Genomic DNA, 15,318 nt, shown 5'->3' with positions numbered 1-15,318 from the left:
GAGCTCGTTTGGGGGATTTGATTTGTATAATCAATAATACTATGCAGATTATGTGTCGAATGGAAGAAAATGAAAACAAAAATATGGCATAAGTCAATAGGAATGAAAGGTATAATTTTTTATAATTTTATGTTTATATGTGTATTTTTATTTTGTAAGATGTACATAATGGTCATGCATGTTAGATTTAACGAGCATAGTGCCCACGCGTTGCAGCGGCTAGAAGGCGAGGTTAATATAAAAAGAGGCGGTGATGGAGATCGAGGGCGGTGGTGGAGAAAAAGGGTGGCGTTGGAGGGTGATAGAAGGTTGAGGAGAGCGTGTAATGATTAGAAAGAATGGGGAAAAATGGTATATAAGGGTTTTATGTTTAAGTAGGGGTGTAAGGGGTATTATAGAAATACTGAAAAAAATGCTTAATTTCCAAAAATAAAAAAAGCAATATGCTTTATAGAGGAGTATAGATAATAACAACAAAATCATAATAAAATAAATAACAATCAGAAAACAAGGAAAAAAGACGACTTAGAGCTAAAAATTTTATTGAAGAATAAATTAAAATAGAGAAAATTACATTTTAGTCCCTCAACTTGACAAGATTCACAATTTTTGCCCTTAAGTGAATTAATTACAAAAAAAACCCTGAAGTTAGTTTATTTTTTCACTTTTCACTCCGGGACCAGATGACGTCTATTTGGTCCGTTAAATGAGGGGCAAAGTCGTCATTCCACCATGCTTTTTTTCTTCACCATTCATTCATCTCTAAAATCATTCTTCGTCTCCAGATTTCATCATCACCGATCAATACAAACACTATCCCAAAATAACTATTCAACTAGTTATATAAACATATAGATTATAAAAATCATATAAGCATCTTTGAACAATTCACAAAATTTATACTAATTAAGTATATAATCATCGACAAAGAAAATTACATCCATAAAGTTATGCGCTACTCTATATCATATATAAATCTTTATCTATATCATCATATTGTGTGTATATATATATGTAGAAATCAGATTACGTATATATGTGTAACAATAAAAAGGGTTGAGGAGAGGGCTACCATCACCACTGTCAGCATCACCGCCACAAGACCCCGACCACCCCTTTAGATCCGACAACCACCACTTTCGGCACCATCAAAACAGATTCAACCACCGTTGCTCTAGATCCAGCTACCCCTTTAAATCCGACAACCACCATTGTCGACACCATCACCACAGATTCAACCACCATCGCCAGATCCGTCAAACGCTTTGGATTTAGAAACCACTATCGCACCACCACCAAAGATTCAACCACCCACCACTAGATTAGTGCTATCACTACTAGCCACTACCCTTAACCCTCCCAGCCACCACATTTTCTATTTATTCTTTTTTGTGTTTTTATAAGTTATTACATGGGCTTTGTCAATATATGTATTTGGGATATGATTCACAATACATTACAAGCAAAATATGTGTGTGTTTTTTCGGTTATAATTTTTGTGATTAGGATATAGGGTTATAATTTTTGGTGTTTTGGTATACGGAGAAATATATATAGATAGGTATAGATATAGATAGACATATGCATTTTTGATTCCTTCTGGTTTTAATTTGGAGTAGCCATCATCACCCTTGCTTTATTTTATAGATTTAGGATATATGTATATGTATGTGTGTATAGATTGAATATAAAGATATAAATTGGGGGGTTTTTCCAATTTCTTTGTATTATGGAAAATCGGGCGATGAATGAATGGTGAAGAAGAAAAGCATGGTGGAATGACGACTTTGCCCCTCATTTAACGGACCAAATAGACGTCGTCTGGTACCGGAGTGAAAAGTGAAAAAATAAACTAACTTCAGGGTTTTTTTTGTAATTAATTCACTTAAGGGCAAACATGGTGAATCTTGTCAAGTTAAGGGACTAAAAATGTAATTTTCTCATTAAAATAAAAAACACCCTTAATGGCTTAATCCAGTATGTGGGTTATACTGTTATAGTGTTATGATACATCTTTTAGAGTTCTAGTTAGTGTGATTGGGCTAAAGCTTTTGGACCGAAAGCAAACTATCTACGGGACTATATTTATATATTTTTAAAAATAAATATAAAAATATATATTGATTATTTCGTAAGTCTAATACATACCTACAATTTTAATGTGTATACATGAATTTTACTTATTCTCATTTAAATTTAATGTTTTTGATGTCATGTATTAAAGAGGACACATCTAGTCTAGTAAAAGAGGACAAAAAGAGATTTTCGATTACGTAATTACTTACTCAAATTTCCATTCTGTCATAACATAGGGGTGTGAGTGGCCCATTTTCATAAATTTTGATGCAACAAATTGGACAACACCAGTCACCAGCAACGTCGGTTTCGAAAATATATCAAAGTTATCTAATCTAAAGGGATTTACTAGACCAACCATTCCATCCAAATTGGCTCGGTTTGTACTGGTTTTGATGTTTTTGATATCTACTTATAAATATTAGATGTTAACAAACATTTAACTGTATATCATTATTAATAATATATACATCTTATAACTTCAATTGAAGTTACTTTCAAGATGAATGGAACAAAGAAAAGGTATTTAGCCTAGATATATGAAATAGCTCTTGAAATTGAAGTATTATCGAGAAAAATTGGATACTTCAACTAAACAAAAAAAGTTAGAACACGAAATAATACTTTTAAGAAAGATAGAAAATATTTAAAAGTAAAAAGATATCATACTTTTTAGACTAATTAAACCAATATGTTTACATCAACATTGTCATATATTCTTTGGTTGTCAAAGCGTTTAAACTTATCGTGCCTACTTGAATTAACAGTGCAAATATCTTGTTGTAATCCTTTGGCTTCTTGTAGGAACTTTTTTTCATTTATATCTCAATAGAATATTGAATGTTTAAAGAGAAAAACAAACGATCCCATTTTATTCGGCGTGAGTGATTAAATTATTTTTGAAATCCCTTTTAATAACATATACTTTTTCACATTTAACATTTTATAAAAAAACTATTATACTAATATTTATTGTTAGATTCTAGATTTTTTCTTTTAGTGAATTTCGCTGGAAACTTGGTGTCGTGATTCGACAACGGGGGGTTAGCATACGTTATCTTAACCGAGTTCATTCTAGCGAACTCATTCGAAATAGAAATGTCTATTTCAAATACTTGATGAGGGGAAAACCCCTACTAATCCGCTTGAAGACACAACGATTAATACGGGTAAACCTTGCCCCCTCAGACTTAAATTTGAATAACCCTAAATCAAACCTTTATAAAAGGACTTAATTCCTATGTTTTTCTCAAGGTTTAAATACAAAACGTCAGGGATGGTTTTTCAAAGCTGAAGTAGATACATCATAAAGTATAAAATAAGTCATAAAAGCCTAATCTTTTTATTATAAACTAACAATAACATGAGCTAAACTAATAATGACATGAGCTAGGAAAAAAGATAATTAAAAAAGTTAAATAAAATCAAGATGAATGAAAAGCCTTCCTTGGTCAAAGCCCAAGTCCAAAAACAAATTGAACATTACCACCACTTTCCATTTTTTCCAATTTCTCCACCCAAAAACCCAACTCAAACTTTTCCTGCTACACAACTTTCTTCTTCTCCTATACATAGATAATTAGATACACACATCTATATCTATACCTATATGTCTTCATGTATTTGTACTCATTCACCCCAGATTTGATTCCCCCTTTATAATTCCCTTTTTTAACTCAACCCCCCAACTCTTGCTTTATAAATCCTTTCCAAAAATAATTCCCCCAAAATCTTTTCTTTATTTCTTGATGCTCCTTTTCTTCTTTAAAAAACCCAATTTTTTTTCAATAAAATTTATCAAAAACACAATTCGATCTACTTCAACTCTATATATTCAACATCAAAATCAAAAACCCATTTCAATTTTCTCAACATTTTCATCAATGTCTACAACTTCAAAAAGCCCAAATGAAGAAGAAAGCACTGCAAAGCGTTTTTGGGATAAATTTAGTAAAGAATCAATTTTGACACTTTATACTCCTTTTCTTGTTTCTTTGGCTTCTGGTAGTTTAAAGCTTGAAACTTTTTCACATTATATTTCTCAAGATGTTCACTTTTATAAATGTTTCGCTCAAGCGTAAGTTTTCGGTCACTTTTAAATGCTTTCTTGAACTTTTTTGGGGTTTTTATTAGTAAATTGCGAAAATATTGTGTTTTGTTTGATGGGTTTTTGTGTTTTGTTTTGTTTTTGTAGATATGAATTAGCTGAAGAGCGTGCAGATGACGATGATGTTAAGGTGTCGATTAACGAATTGAGAAAACGGGTTCTTAAAGAGCTAAAACATCATGGGTCTTTTGTTCAAGTAAGACTTACTACTTGTTTTTTTGTTGATTATATTTGTTCTATGTAGTTATTTTTAATGTAGTGAAGTTAATTTGCGTGTTTTACGGAAAATGTGATATCAAAGATACATTATATTTGCAATAAGGTGTAGGTGTCTTGATGTGATAGCATTATTTATTTCACTATCACAATTGTATCAAGTTGATAGATGTTGACCAATTGTTCGCCTTTAAGTCTTATCGAGAAGGAATCGTTTATGTTTTTTAGATTGATTAAAGTTGGACGATGGTTTGCTTGATATGATTGTGAGAGTGATGTTCTGATTGATATTTTTTTCAACAAACATAAAAGGATTAACTACTAAGTTAAGTGTGATAGCAACTCTCATAGACACCAGCAGATGACCACATGTACAATTCCTTTTCATAATTTGTATGAACTCTCAGTTGGGCACAATTATGTTAGAAACCACCCTTGATTTTGTATGAACTATAACCAACTATGACGTGTGCCAGCCAATTAGGTATTCATACGTGAATCTATAGTAACTAACTTTTTGCCTTACTGTCAAATGAGTTGATCGTAGTTGACTGGTCTAGTTGCCCTTCACAACTATCTTTCGATTTATCTCAGTCTTGTTGTCAAATTCGACAAAACATCAAAACCCGGACCCCTTGCTTGAGATTGGTTCCCCAGTGGTAATTAACAGGTAGCAATGGATGGTGATCTTGCATCATTTTTATGTAAACAAATTTCAGAAGCCTCTAGTTGCCGATCTGTATTTGGCCCTCAACATCAGAATTTTCTTTGCTCGGACAACTTTCCTTAGCCATCCAACACTGCAGCACCCAATTAAGTGTGTGGGTACATCACAGCAGTCCTTACGCATCCCGAAAGTTATATATTTAAGTTTCTTTGCATGTTTGGAAAATGTGAGACAAAAGAGACATTTTATTTGTACTAGGATATAGTAAGTTGACATGATAATGTTATCTTTAGACAATTATTATTATATCAATATAGTATGATTGACATGGTCTTAGCCGATTGTTATTCCCATTGCGGTCTTATCCAAAGTTTATCATTTGTGCTTTTTTGTTTGAGTAAAAGTTAACTAAGGTAGTGTTTTGATATGACTGTGAGAGTATTTCTATGTTTTTGTAACGAAGTGCAATGATGTTTCTATCTTCTTTTTTTGAGCATATGCCAATAAAGAACCAAGTTAAATTTGATATGAACATTGAACAAGCAACTTAATATCAGGAAATCTGTGTAACCTGTAAGTACCTATAGAAAGTATATAAACCACTAAATGAACTCATGTTGTAGTAGTTTATGAGAACCAGTGAACCATGTATTTTGTACTAGTTTTTTTTAAGTAAAAGAATATCATGTGCAATATTAATGTCTTGGACGGAGTTTTGAATATGCTCTACGATTAACTACAAGAGTAAGTTTATTGTTATGAAAAGCACATGTGGAACTCTAGTTTCTGTAAACCCCCATAATTGTTTTTAGGCATATGCATTAGGCATCAATATATCATATGATCGTCGCATGGTAAAAATTTGTGCTTTTGAAGTTTTGATTGTTTTTTATGTAGGATTGTTTTCAATTTCCATGGTACTTGTGAATTTGTTATAAAACAACCATTATTTATTCATTTTTTTTTCTATGTGATTATCATTTAAATTAGAAACGTTAATTGATTACAGCAAACAAAATATATAGTCATTATTGCAAGTATTGTTTATTAATGCACTGTGGACTTGTGGGATATAAGTATCTTGATGTGATGATAATATCTTACCACAAGGACAACCATAACAAGTTGATATGATTGACATGATTTTTTAACCTAGTGTTATCCCCCTTGTAGTCATACCTGAAGTTCATGTTTGTTTTTTAGTTTGGTTAAAATGGACTAAGGTGGTGTGCTTGATATTGTGAGAATATTTCTTTTCTTCAAGAGTATGTTTTAGAAAATTGTGAAAGTACAATTATGCTTCTATCTATTTTTCTGTGAGAAGACATATATACCGAAAAACAAGGAAGTTAAATCTAATATGGGCATTGATAAAACATTTTCAGTATCAGAAAACCCTTTTAAGTAATTATAAAAACCATAGTAAATGGTAGATGAACTTATGTTGTGGCGGTTTGATGAATCAGTGAACTACATATTTTGTACTATTGCTTGAGTCAAAGAGTAGCATGTGCAAAATTTATGCCGCGGGGATAGATTTTAATATGTTAAATGACTAACTAGTAACTATGATACTATTTTTAATGAAAAACACAATTGGAACTCTAGTTTCAGTTGATCCCATCATTATATATAGGCACATGCAATAGGCATCATATGATAGTAAAGTAACTATCAAAACTTGTACAAATTTTATGTTTGCTACATCTGTTTATAAAGGACTATGTTCAAGCATTGTGCTTGTTAATTGGCTGTAACACAGCCGTTCTGTTTATGAAAATGCTGAAACAACACCTAACTTTGGAATGTATTGTGTTTATAACCAATCAACTTTCAAAATTGTCATTTCCGTTCAAAACAATGTTGTACTTCAGCGTTTTGGCAAGTTGTAAAACTGTTATCATTTCAATAAAAGTGTCAAGCAAAAGGAATTTGCCAATATTGTATGCAGTACTTCGAAGATGCTTGATTTTTGAAATTTTGTATGATTAGAAGTTAAACCCGCTGTAGGATAATGGTGAGGCCTTAAGATAAATGTTATCCAGTTTTATTTAACAAAATTTAAATTTACTAAAAGGGGTTGCAAAAAAACTTTCTTGCAAAAATATTTGCTCAATAATACACTGTAACAAAATCACTGATTTTCCAAACTTTACTCAAGGATAGTTTAAGAACACCAGAAGGACTATTATTGGAATAATTTTTTTTCTTAATCTAGTCTTTTAGTGAAGAGAGCTTTGTTTCTTTAATTCTGCTTTTGGAATATGACATATATAACTCATTTTAAAGAAGTCAAACCATTGAAAAATTTGTTTTGTAGATCGTACAGAGATTTTATTTCTATCGTTTATGTATATACAGGAGTGGGGTCTTGACTTCTCAAAAGAAACAACTCCAAGTGCTGCAACCACAAAGTACATGAATTTCTTGTTGGCAACTGCATCCGGGAAAGTTGAAGGAGTTAAAGGTCCTGGAGAACTCGCCACCCCTTTTGAAAAAACAAAAGTTGCTGCATATACACTTGGTGCAATGGCACCCTCCATGAGGCTTTATGTATTTCTTGGCAAGGAGCTCAAGTCTCTTGTAGATGCTAATGGTGATGACCACCCATACAAGAAATGGATTGACAAGTATTCCTCTGAAGTATATCAGGTATGAAATTTTATTTTTTCATTTCGACTTCTATTAGATGTTTCCATATGGGTGCTTTGCTAACAAATCAGTTTAGGTTCGGGTTGAAACAGACAGGTCGCGCTGGATTCAGCAAATACTATTTGTCCATTTTTTGAAGCTATCTATAAATCATGTGTTTTAATTATATTAGATCAAAAATTTATTATAATTGGTGGAATTTATATTCGTGAGAATTTGTTTGTAAAATATATGTCAACCTAGAATTACTCTTTATTAAAATGATCTACGAGAGTTGAGATTTATTCGTTATATATAGACTTAGAATTAGACTTTTAATCAAGTCGTTTCTGTTTGATCCATTTGAGATAAGTATTGGGTCAAAATTGTCACCTCTTACTTTTTTGGTCAAATCTTAATTTCTCTAAGCCCCACTATCATTCCTCAATGTAAAAAACATGTAATGAAGTATGTATAATGCATTCTTGCTTCACATAGTGTCATCTCTGATAAGTTTGATAGTCACACTTGTGGTAGCCATAGATTTGCTTAAAATAAATACTGAATGGAATGTTTCCGTAGCGGGGAAAATTTGAAATATGAAAGCGTCTAAGAAACCTGAAGAATAAAAATGAAATAGGATATAAGCTTCGTATTGCATAACGAAGTGATACTACCTGCTTCATTACTATCCTATATAAGTGGAACATTTTTTATAAAATAGTTTCTTATAATAATATATCTATTATGTTTTGATTCGTCTGCTAATCTATACAAAGAACCCCTGCACATGACTCTTGACTTTTTCAAATTTTGAAACTTAGGCTGCAATGCTCCAGATTGAAGACTTGCTAGAAAAATTAAGTGTTTCTTTGACGGGTGAAGAGCTTGATACCATGGAAAAACTTTATCATCAAGCATTGAAATTAGAGAAGGAATTTTATTTAGCCCAGCCTGTTGATCAGCAGACTGTTCTTCCATTATCAAAGCAGCTTATTCCTTCTGAACACCGTCTTATGATTTTTTCTGATTTCGACTTGACATGCACAGTGGTGGATTCATCTGCCATATTGGCTGAGATCGCAATAGTTACTGCACCAAAAGCTGATCAAAGTCAACCTGAGAGTGAAGGTCAAATTGCTAGGATGTCCTCGGCTGACTTGAGAAACACATGGGAAGTACTCTCAAAACAGTACACAGAAGAGTACGAGCAGTGCACAGAAAGTATATTGGCTAATGAGAAAGGTACAATCATCTCTAGTAATCACTTTTGACATTCGGTTTTCTTTTTTTAAAGTTGATAAAGAAGAATCAGATAATCACTTTTCAGGCTGTTACAAAAATATAACAATTTTGCTTAGCTGAGGAAGTAATAGTAAAAGCAGGATATGAAAGTAATTTTGCTTAATGTTTTGGTAATATTATTTTTTGCAGTTAGTATAAGTTTGATTATTTAAATTTGATTTGGTGGATTTGGTGACAGATTAATCATCAGACAACCACAAGACTATTTGCTTATGAAAGAGTTGATTTGTGTTATGTTTATATCTAGAAGGTCAAGCAGGTGAAATAAACTAAAAACTTAGATACAAAGGAAACAGGTTACATGGGTCAAACAGATTGAAAGTTGCCCTGAGTATATGTTTTATGCATTAAAAACCTCTTAATTTACTTTAGTAGATTACTACTATAGGGTTGTTATCAGATAAAAACTATAAATCGGTTGGAAACCAAGGGACAAATCTCAGACACACATTTCCCCGTCTTCTTCTCCTTTTTTTATTTTACCTTCCTTTTCTTCATTTTGTAATTAAATTATTATTTTTTATTTAAATCCTATACCAAAAATTATATAAGAAAAAAAAAAAAACTGAAGAAAGGGAAGAAGAGGGGGACATGTGTGGCTGAGATATGTCCCTTGGTTTTCAACTTAATTAAGGTTGAGGAAGGGTAAATGCCCAGGAACCCGTTAAACCCGTAACCTATTACTACAATATATAGTTGAAATAGTTATTAACACTTTAATTATTGTAAATTTTAAATATGTTTGGACATAAAGAGTTTCGGGTGAACCCAACCTTTTTGACCTATATCAATAGGTTAGCTATTTAGAACAGTCTTCCTATCTGAGTGTTTCCTTTTGCCACCTCTAGCATATATCTAAACACCTTGTTTTGGTGGTCTTGCAGTTGAGGACTTCAATTATGAGAGGCTGAAGAATGCACTGGAACAGCTATTGGAGTTTGAGAGAAGGGCAAACATGAGAGTGATTGAATCGAATGTACTCAAGGGTTTGAATATTGAAGATATTAAACGTGCTGGTGAACGTCTTATTCTCCATGATGGTTGCATGGGTTTCTTTCAAAACATCACCAAGAACGAAAATCTAAATGTGAATGTCCATGTCTTGTCCTATTGCTGGTGTGCTGATCTTATTAGGTCCGCCTTCTCCTCAGGTATGATTGTTATGACTTCTATGCAATCTTGCTATGTGACATTTAATACGATTGATTGACTTTTTAAACCCTTGTACATGCCTTTCCTAGAACAAGTCATTGCTATTTTTAAATCTTGAGTAAAATAGAGATCACTACAGGTTGCAATAACTCGGCCAAGTAAAACAGTCTTAAAGTTGTTTAGTTGATTAAATTTCGATCATTATATACTAATACCGGTATGCTACTGTATGAAAACTGCCATTATCTATAATATGCTTATAGCTTTCTAAAATATTTTCACTTGATTTACCTAACATACCCCTATTAGTTTGTTAACTATGCTTTCCTTATTCGTGTAGTCAAACTTCTCTCCTTATTCAGTTACCTTGTTTTTTTAATCAATAACAGGGGGCATACAGAGTATGCACATACATGCGAATGAGTTTGAGTATGAAAACTCTCTATCCACCGGAGAAATCATCAAAAAGGTCGAGTCCCCCATTGACAAGCTTCAGGCTTTTACTGACATACTGAAAGACAGTGACCAAAGTGACAAAAAGAATCTAACAATTTACATTGGCGACTCGGTTGGTGACTTACTTTGCCTGCTTGAAGCTGACATAGGCATTGTTATTGGGTCAAGTTCAAGTCTCAGAAAAATTGGAAGCCATTTTGGTGTTTCATTTGTTCCATTGTTTCCTGCTTTAATCAAGAAACAGAAAGAGCATGTTGATGGAAGTGATTTTAGTTGGAAGGCGCTATCTGGCGTGTTATATACAGTTTCTAGCTGGGCTGAAGTACATTCTTTCATCATTGGTTCTTGAAAACCCTGTTTTATGTGTAGTTATAGCACAAAGAGGAGGCATCTTTACATATAATAGAACGAAGATGCAACTTCTCATGGCTGTTTATTTTTTAATTTTGGGCCATCTATATTCATAATCTTGCGTATTTTCATCTCACAACAGGATTTTTCTGTTTATATACGAATGTCGTCATATGGGTATGTATCTTTTCTTGATCTTGTTAACTTCTTGTTCTATTTATTGCTCTGTTGCTAACTTGATCCAAGGTTTGTTCTTTGCAGGCTAAGAGTTCTTGTTGCAGAGATGAATACTTTCAGAAGCTAGGAGGATCTATTGTCATAATTCAAAGTTTTGAGTTTTGTTTCTTCTCAATATACAAATTCCGATTAAAATTTTTGGTTGGTAAATATGTGAAAATCTAGTAGTGGACCTTTTGGGAAGCCTTCGGTTGCACCAGATTGTTATTTTTCTGATTATATGGTAATGCTGGAAAAGTTCTCGTTATGTACTTATGTTCGACGTTCATGTATATTGCATCTTGTTTTTTGATGCGCATTATGTGACAGGTCATTGATACTTGACTGTCATTGATACTTGACTAAGGTTTGTATTTTTAAAAAAATGAAAAAATGTAGGTAATATGTTGCAATAACAAATTGTGTGTGTGTTTGTGTGTACTTACTAGATTGGTGCTCGTGCAATGCAGCGGCAGTATTGGCGATGATAATGGTGTGGTTATTAACGTAAAAGTAATTTTATTATGGTTGGAGACGTGATGAATTGTTGCGTGGGATAGGAAAGGGGGGAGGAGGGGAACAAATTTTAAGTTAGGATTTTTACTATGTGTTTCTGCGGGAAGGTGAGATAAATGTTGATTTTTTTTAAGAGCATTTTAATCACAATCCAGAAGCATGGTACCCGCAAAATGTGGCGACAGTAGTGTGGAAGACGGTCTACTTTATTAGGGATTTTGGGTAGTTACGTAAAGAAAAAAAAGTCCAAGGGCAAATAAGGTATTTCAAATACAGAAATATTTAATTGGTGGTGAGATTTGTTTTATTAGGGAGTAGAGATTATAATTAGCCATGGAGTAGTGATAAACTTATTATAATAACTTAATTAGCCATCTATATGAAATCAATAATATTTGATATTTTACATAAATATTGTGTGGAATAATATATATGCGTTCATTTTAATTGGTTGAAAATTGTTATAAATTTATCACCACAAAAAATGGTATATTTGTAACTAGAAATCACAGCAACTTAGTTATCTTCCAAGCAAATGATAAAGTTGTGCTGGTGACGTGGTCAAGAGACATACCGTTGAGTCCAATCACCACTGCTGTTCAAAAAAAAAAAGTCATGCAGCTGTCAGAACTTTTGATAAGAATTAACTTGTTTTGAGTTAGAAGGATATCAGTATGCAATAAGATCTTTGTTGTATGCATTTCCCCTTAGTCCTTGACAGAAACATCGATAACAAAACAGAACCGGCTTTGGTACTGAGCTGGAAGGGCTGACAGACCAAGGCAACAAATAGACTTAGGGCAGGAAGTTAGTTGTCTACAACTCTACATATTAATATAATAGGCTTAGTTTTGTCAGCTTTTGGTCCATAGGCCGATAGCCATCATTAGCCATTGAAATAACATCAAGTCAGTAAGCAAATTAAACCAATACCAGATTATAAAAGAAAAATTACACCAAGTGTTTCAAGACACCCCTTTAAGTGGCTACTTAGCATCTTGCTAGGTAGGTCCCTTTGTTAGAATTAATGAAACCATTTCATTGGTTGTTCAAAAAAATAATAAAAAAAACTAATGAACTTTGTCATATTCTTCTTTTAATTCGTCTGAAAAAAACAAAAGGCAAACGTCAGGATGAAGATAATTCTTTTGTTATTCTACGACAATATAAGATAGTAATTTCAGTGATATTTTTCGATTATAATTTATATCTTTGTTTATATATAAAGTGTAAGTGTATTTGATCTTAGGAATTTGTTCTTAGAATATAATATAATAATAATATAAACACATTTTGTAGTATCTTATTATTTATAATCTAAATTATTTATTTGTTCATATAATTTTTTTAACAAAATTAACCAGTTATGTATTCTCGTGAACATCCATCCGGTACCAAAACCAACATGAACTTAATGTTTACAAGAAGCTTCAAATAGATATTTTATTTGGAAAAAGGTATAAAATTAAAATGTTAAATCAAAATCCTATTGAGTAAACTAATTATTGGTTTCAAACTATTAAGAATGCATCCAGTAATACATCATTTTTGGTGATTCGTATATTGTAATTTTAACTCCAAATTTATGTTACAAATTTTAAATTTATAACTTTATAATTTATTTAATAAATTCGGTGTTGAATAAGCCGTGTAGCTTTACTAGGTTCAAAACACTTTAGAATATTGTGTTGTATTGTTTAACAATTTTTTACATGGGCAAAATTTCAACCATTGTCCTGAACATTCGAATCTTCAAGACCGACTCTGCAACAAAAGTTATTTTTTTAAAGACTTTTCCGTATTTACGTTTGTTGTTATTATTACTTTTCTTTAATTTTCCAATGTAGAAAAATAAATAAATTAGTAAACACTCAATGCCGTCTTTGATAGTTTTGAGCATAATCACATAATTCGATGAACCCCCCACGATTTTCGAATTGGTCCGAGCGAACCAGAATCGGGTACGAAAGTGATCACATTCGCCTTTGGTTCGCAAATCCAAGACTGAAAATGGTGATCCAAGATAAGCGAATTATATTGGTTTGGTTCGAAAAATTAGAGGTGCCCATTCGTTTTTCTTAAAACTCCTTTAATCGCTCGTTTTATGGAATAGGCATTAAATACAATGCACGCACCTTGGTATTATAATATTTTTTAGTAATAATATACTTTTATTTCTTTTTACTTTCACTACATAAGTTTTAATTTTTACACTTTTAGCACTAAACTACAATGCATTTTAGTAAACTTTTTATTCTTTTTATTTTCAACACAAACCTTTCAATCTTTACACTTTAGCACTAAACTATAATATTTTTTAGTAAATTTTGTATTCTTTTTATTTTTACCAAAATATTTTAACTCTTTACACTTTTAGCACTAAACTTTCATAGTTTTTAATTTTCTTTTATTTTAATATACGGGAAAACGTGTATAAAATAGTATACTTTTTATTTTATTTTTTATTTTCACCATAATAGTTTCACTCTTTACATTTTTAGAACAAAACTTATATAATTCTTAGTAAACTTTTTAATGTTATTATTTTCACCACAATATCTTAACTCCTTACACTTTTAACACTAAATTTTTCTACTTTTTGATAATCTTTTATTTTAACTACAATATTTTAACCTTTTACACTTTAGCAACAAACTTTTTAACACATATTAAAAAGAAATGTATACGAAAACTTGTAAAAAATAATAAAGTTTCTATTCATTTTATTTTCACCACAACATTTTAACCTCTTATACTTTTAGTACTAAATTTTTAAAATTTTTGATTTTCTTTTATTTTCACCACAACATTTAAGTTTCTTACACTTTTAGCACTAAAAGTTTACGCGAACGACTTTCACTTTCACACAAAACTTTTACAATTCATTTTTTAACTGACAAATGTCAGTTTTTAATAATTTGAATAATACATGTTTTCTTCAAAAAGTTTATGGCACATTATCTCTTGAATAATATTGTATTTTTTATTAAATCCATAACAAATGTAATGTCTCCCGGGGAAACGCCCGGGTGACATATCTCGTATATATATTAAAAACAAAGGTACGGAAATACGTGCAAAGAATAGTAATGGGTCATTTTATTTTTTTGGGCCCGTTTTCATTTTTTTAATGGGCCACTTGATTTTCTTATGTTTTGAGCTTGACAAATTATGTTTTGATATTTTAAATTACTTTGAATTTGTTTACAAAAGATCACTTATTTTAATTGCATATTATTATTTTTTTAAGTTTGTAACATTTTTAAGATTATCTCATCTTATTACAAGTGAACTATTACATAGTATATATACGCATAACAGTAGAGTGTATGTTTTGAATATATACACCTAACCATTTCCGAAAAATTTGTTTGCAAACAATACTTATTAGTTTCAATGTTATTTCGGTTGATATTTTATTATTATGGATTATTTTTGTTTCACTTTCTATTTTCAATTATTTGGGAAGTTAGCTTTAATTATGTTTGTATTATTAATTTGTTTTTTTATTTTAAATATTCTACGGTCATACTTATTATCTTTTAGAATTTATATAATATATTAATCTGTTATAAAACTATACTGTCGATTTTTTTTAATTTATAATTGCTTATTAATTAAAAAA

At 31.3% G+C, this 15,318-nt stretch overlaps 1 protein-coding gene across 1 annotated transcript; it reads left to right on the top strand.

Annotated features, from left to right (window-relative positions):
• The first annotated feature begins 3,623 nt into the window (after nucleotides 1–3,623).
• LOC122603716 (bifunctional TH2 protein, mitochondrial-like) lies at nucleotides 3,624–11,445 on the top strand. The gene is made up of 7 exons (XM_043776501.1): nucleotides 3,624–4,153; nucleotides 4,271–4,379; nucleotides 7,428–7,718; nucleotides 8,522–8,942; nucleotides 9,887–10,153; nucleotides 10,544–11,138; nucleotides 11,223–11,445. Exons 1-6 carry the CDS (start codon nucleotides 3,825–3,827, stop codon nucleotides 10,957–10,959), a joined length of 1,833 nt encoding a protein of 610 aa, XP_043632436.1. The 5' UTR covers nucleotides 3,624–3,824; the 3' UTR covers nucleotides 10,960–11,138; nucleotides 11,223–11,445.
• The last annotated feature ends 3,873 nt before the right edge of the window (nucleotides 11,446–15,318 follow it).

This window comes from Erigeron canadensis, chromosome 6 (genome assembly GCF_010389155.1).
Source record: "Erigeron canadensis isolate Cc75 chromosome 6, C_canadensis_v1, whole genome shotgun sequence".
Taxonomy (NCBI): domain Eukaryota; kingdom Viridiplantae; phylum Streptophyta; class Magnoliopsida; order Asterales; family Asteraceae; genus Erigeron; species Erigeron canadensis.
This window is presented reverse-complemented; position numbering and strand designations above follow the sequence as displayed.

What these genes read in the sequence shown, in the direction of transcription:
- LOC122603716 (XM_043776501.1), top strand. Translation starts at nt 3,825, where the DNA reads ATGCTCCTTTTCTTCTTTAAAAAACCCAATTTTTTTTCAATAAAATTT. An exon ending in ATTCCTCTGAAGTATATCAG is followed by an intron (nt 7,719 to 8,521) that starts GTATGAAATTTT and finishes TTTGAAACTTAG; the next exon opens with GCTGCAATGCTCCAGATTGA. An exon ending in TAGGTCCGCCTTCTCCTCAG is followed by an intron (nt 10,154 to 10,543) that starts GTATGATTGTTA and finishes AATCAATAACAG; the next exon opens with GGGGCATACAGAGTATGCAC.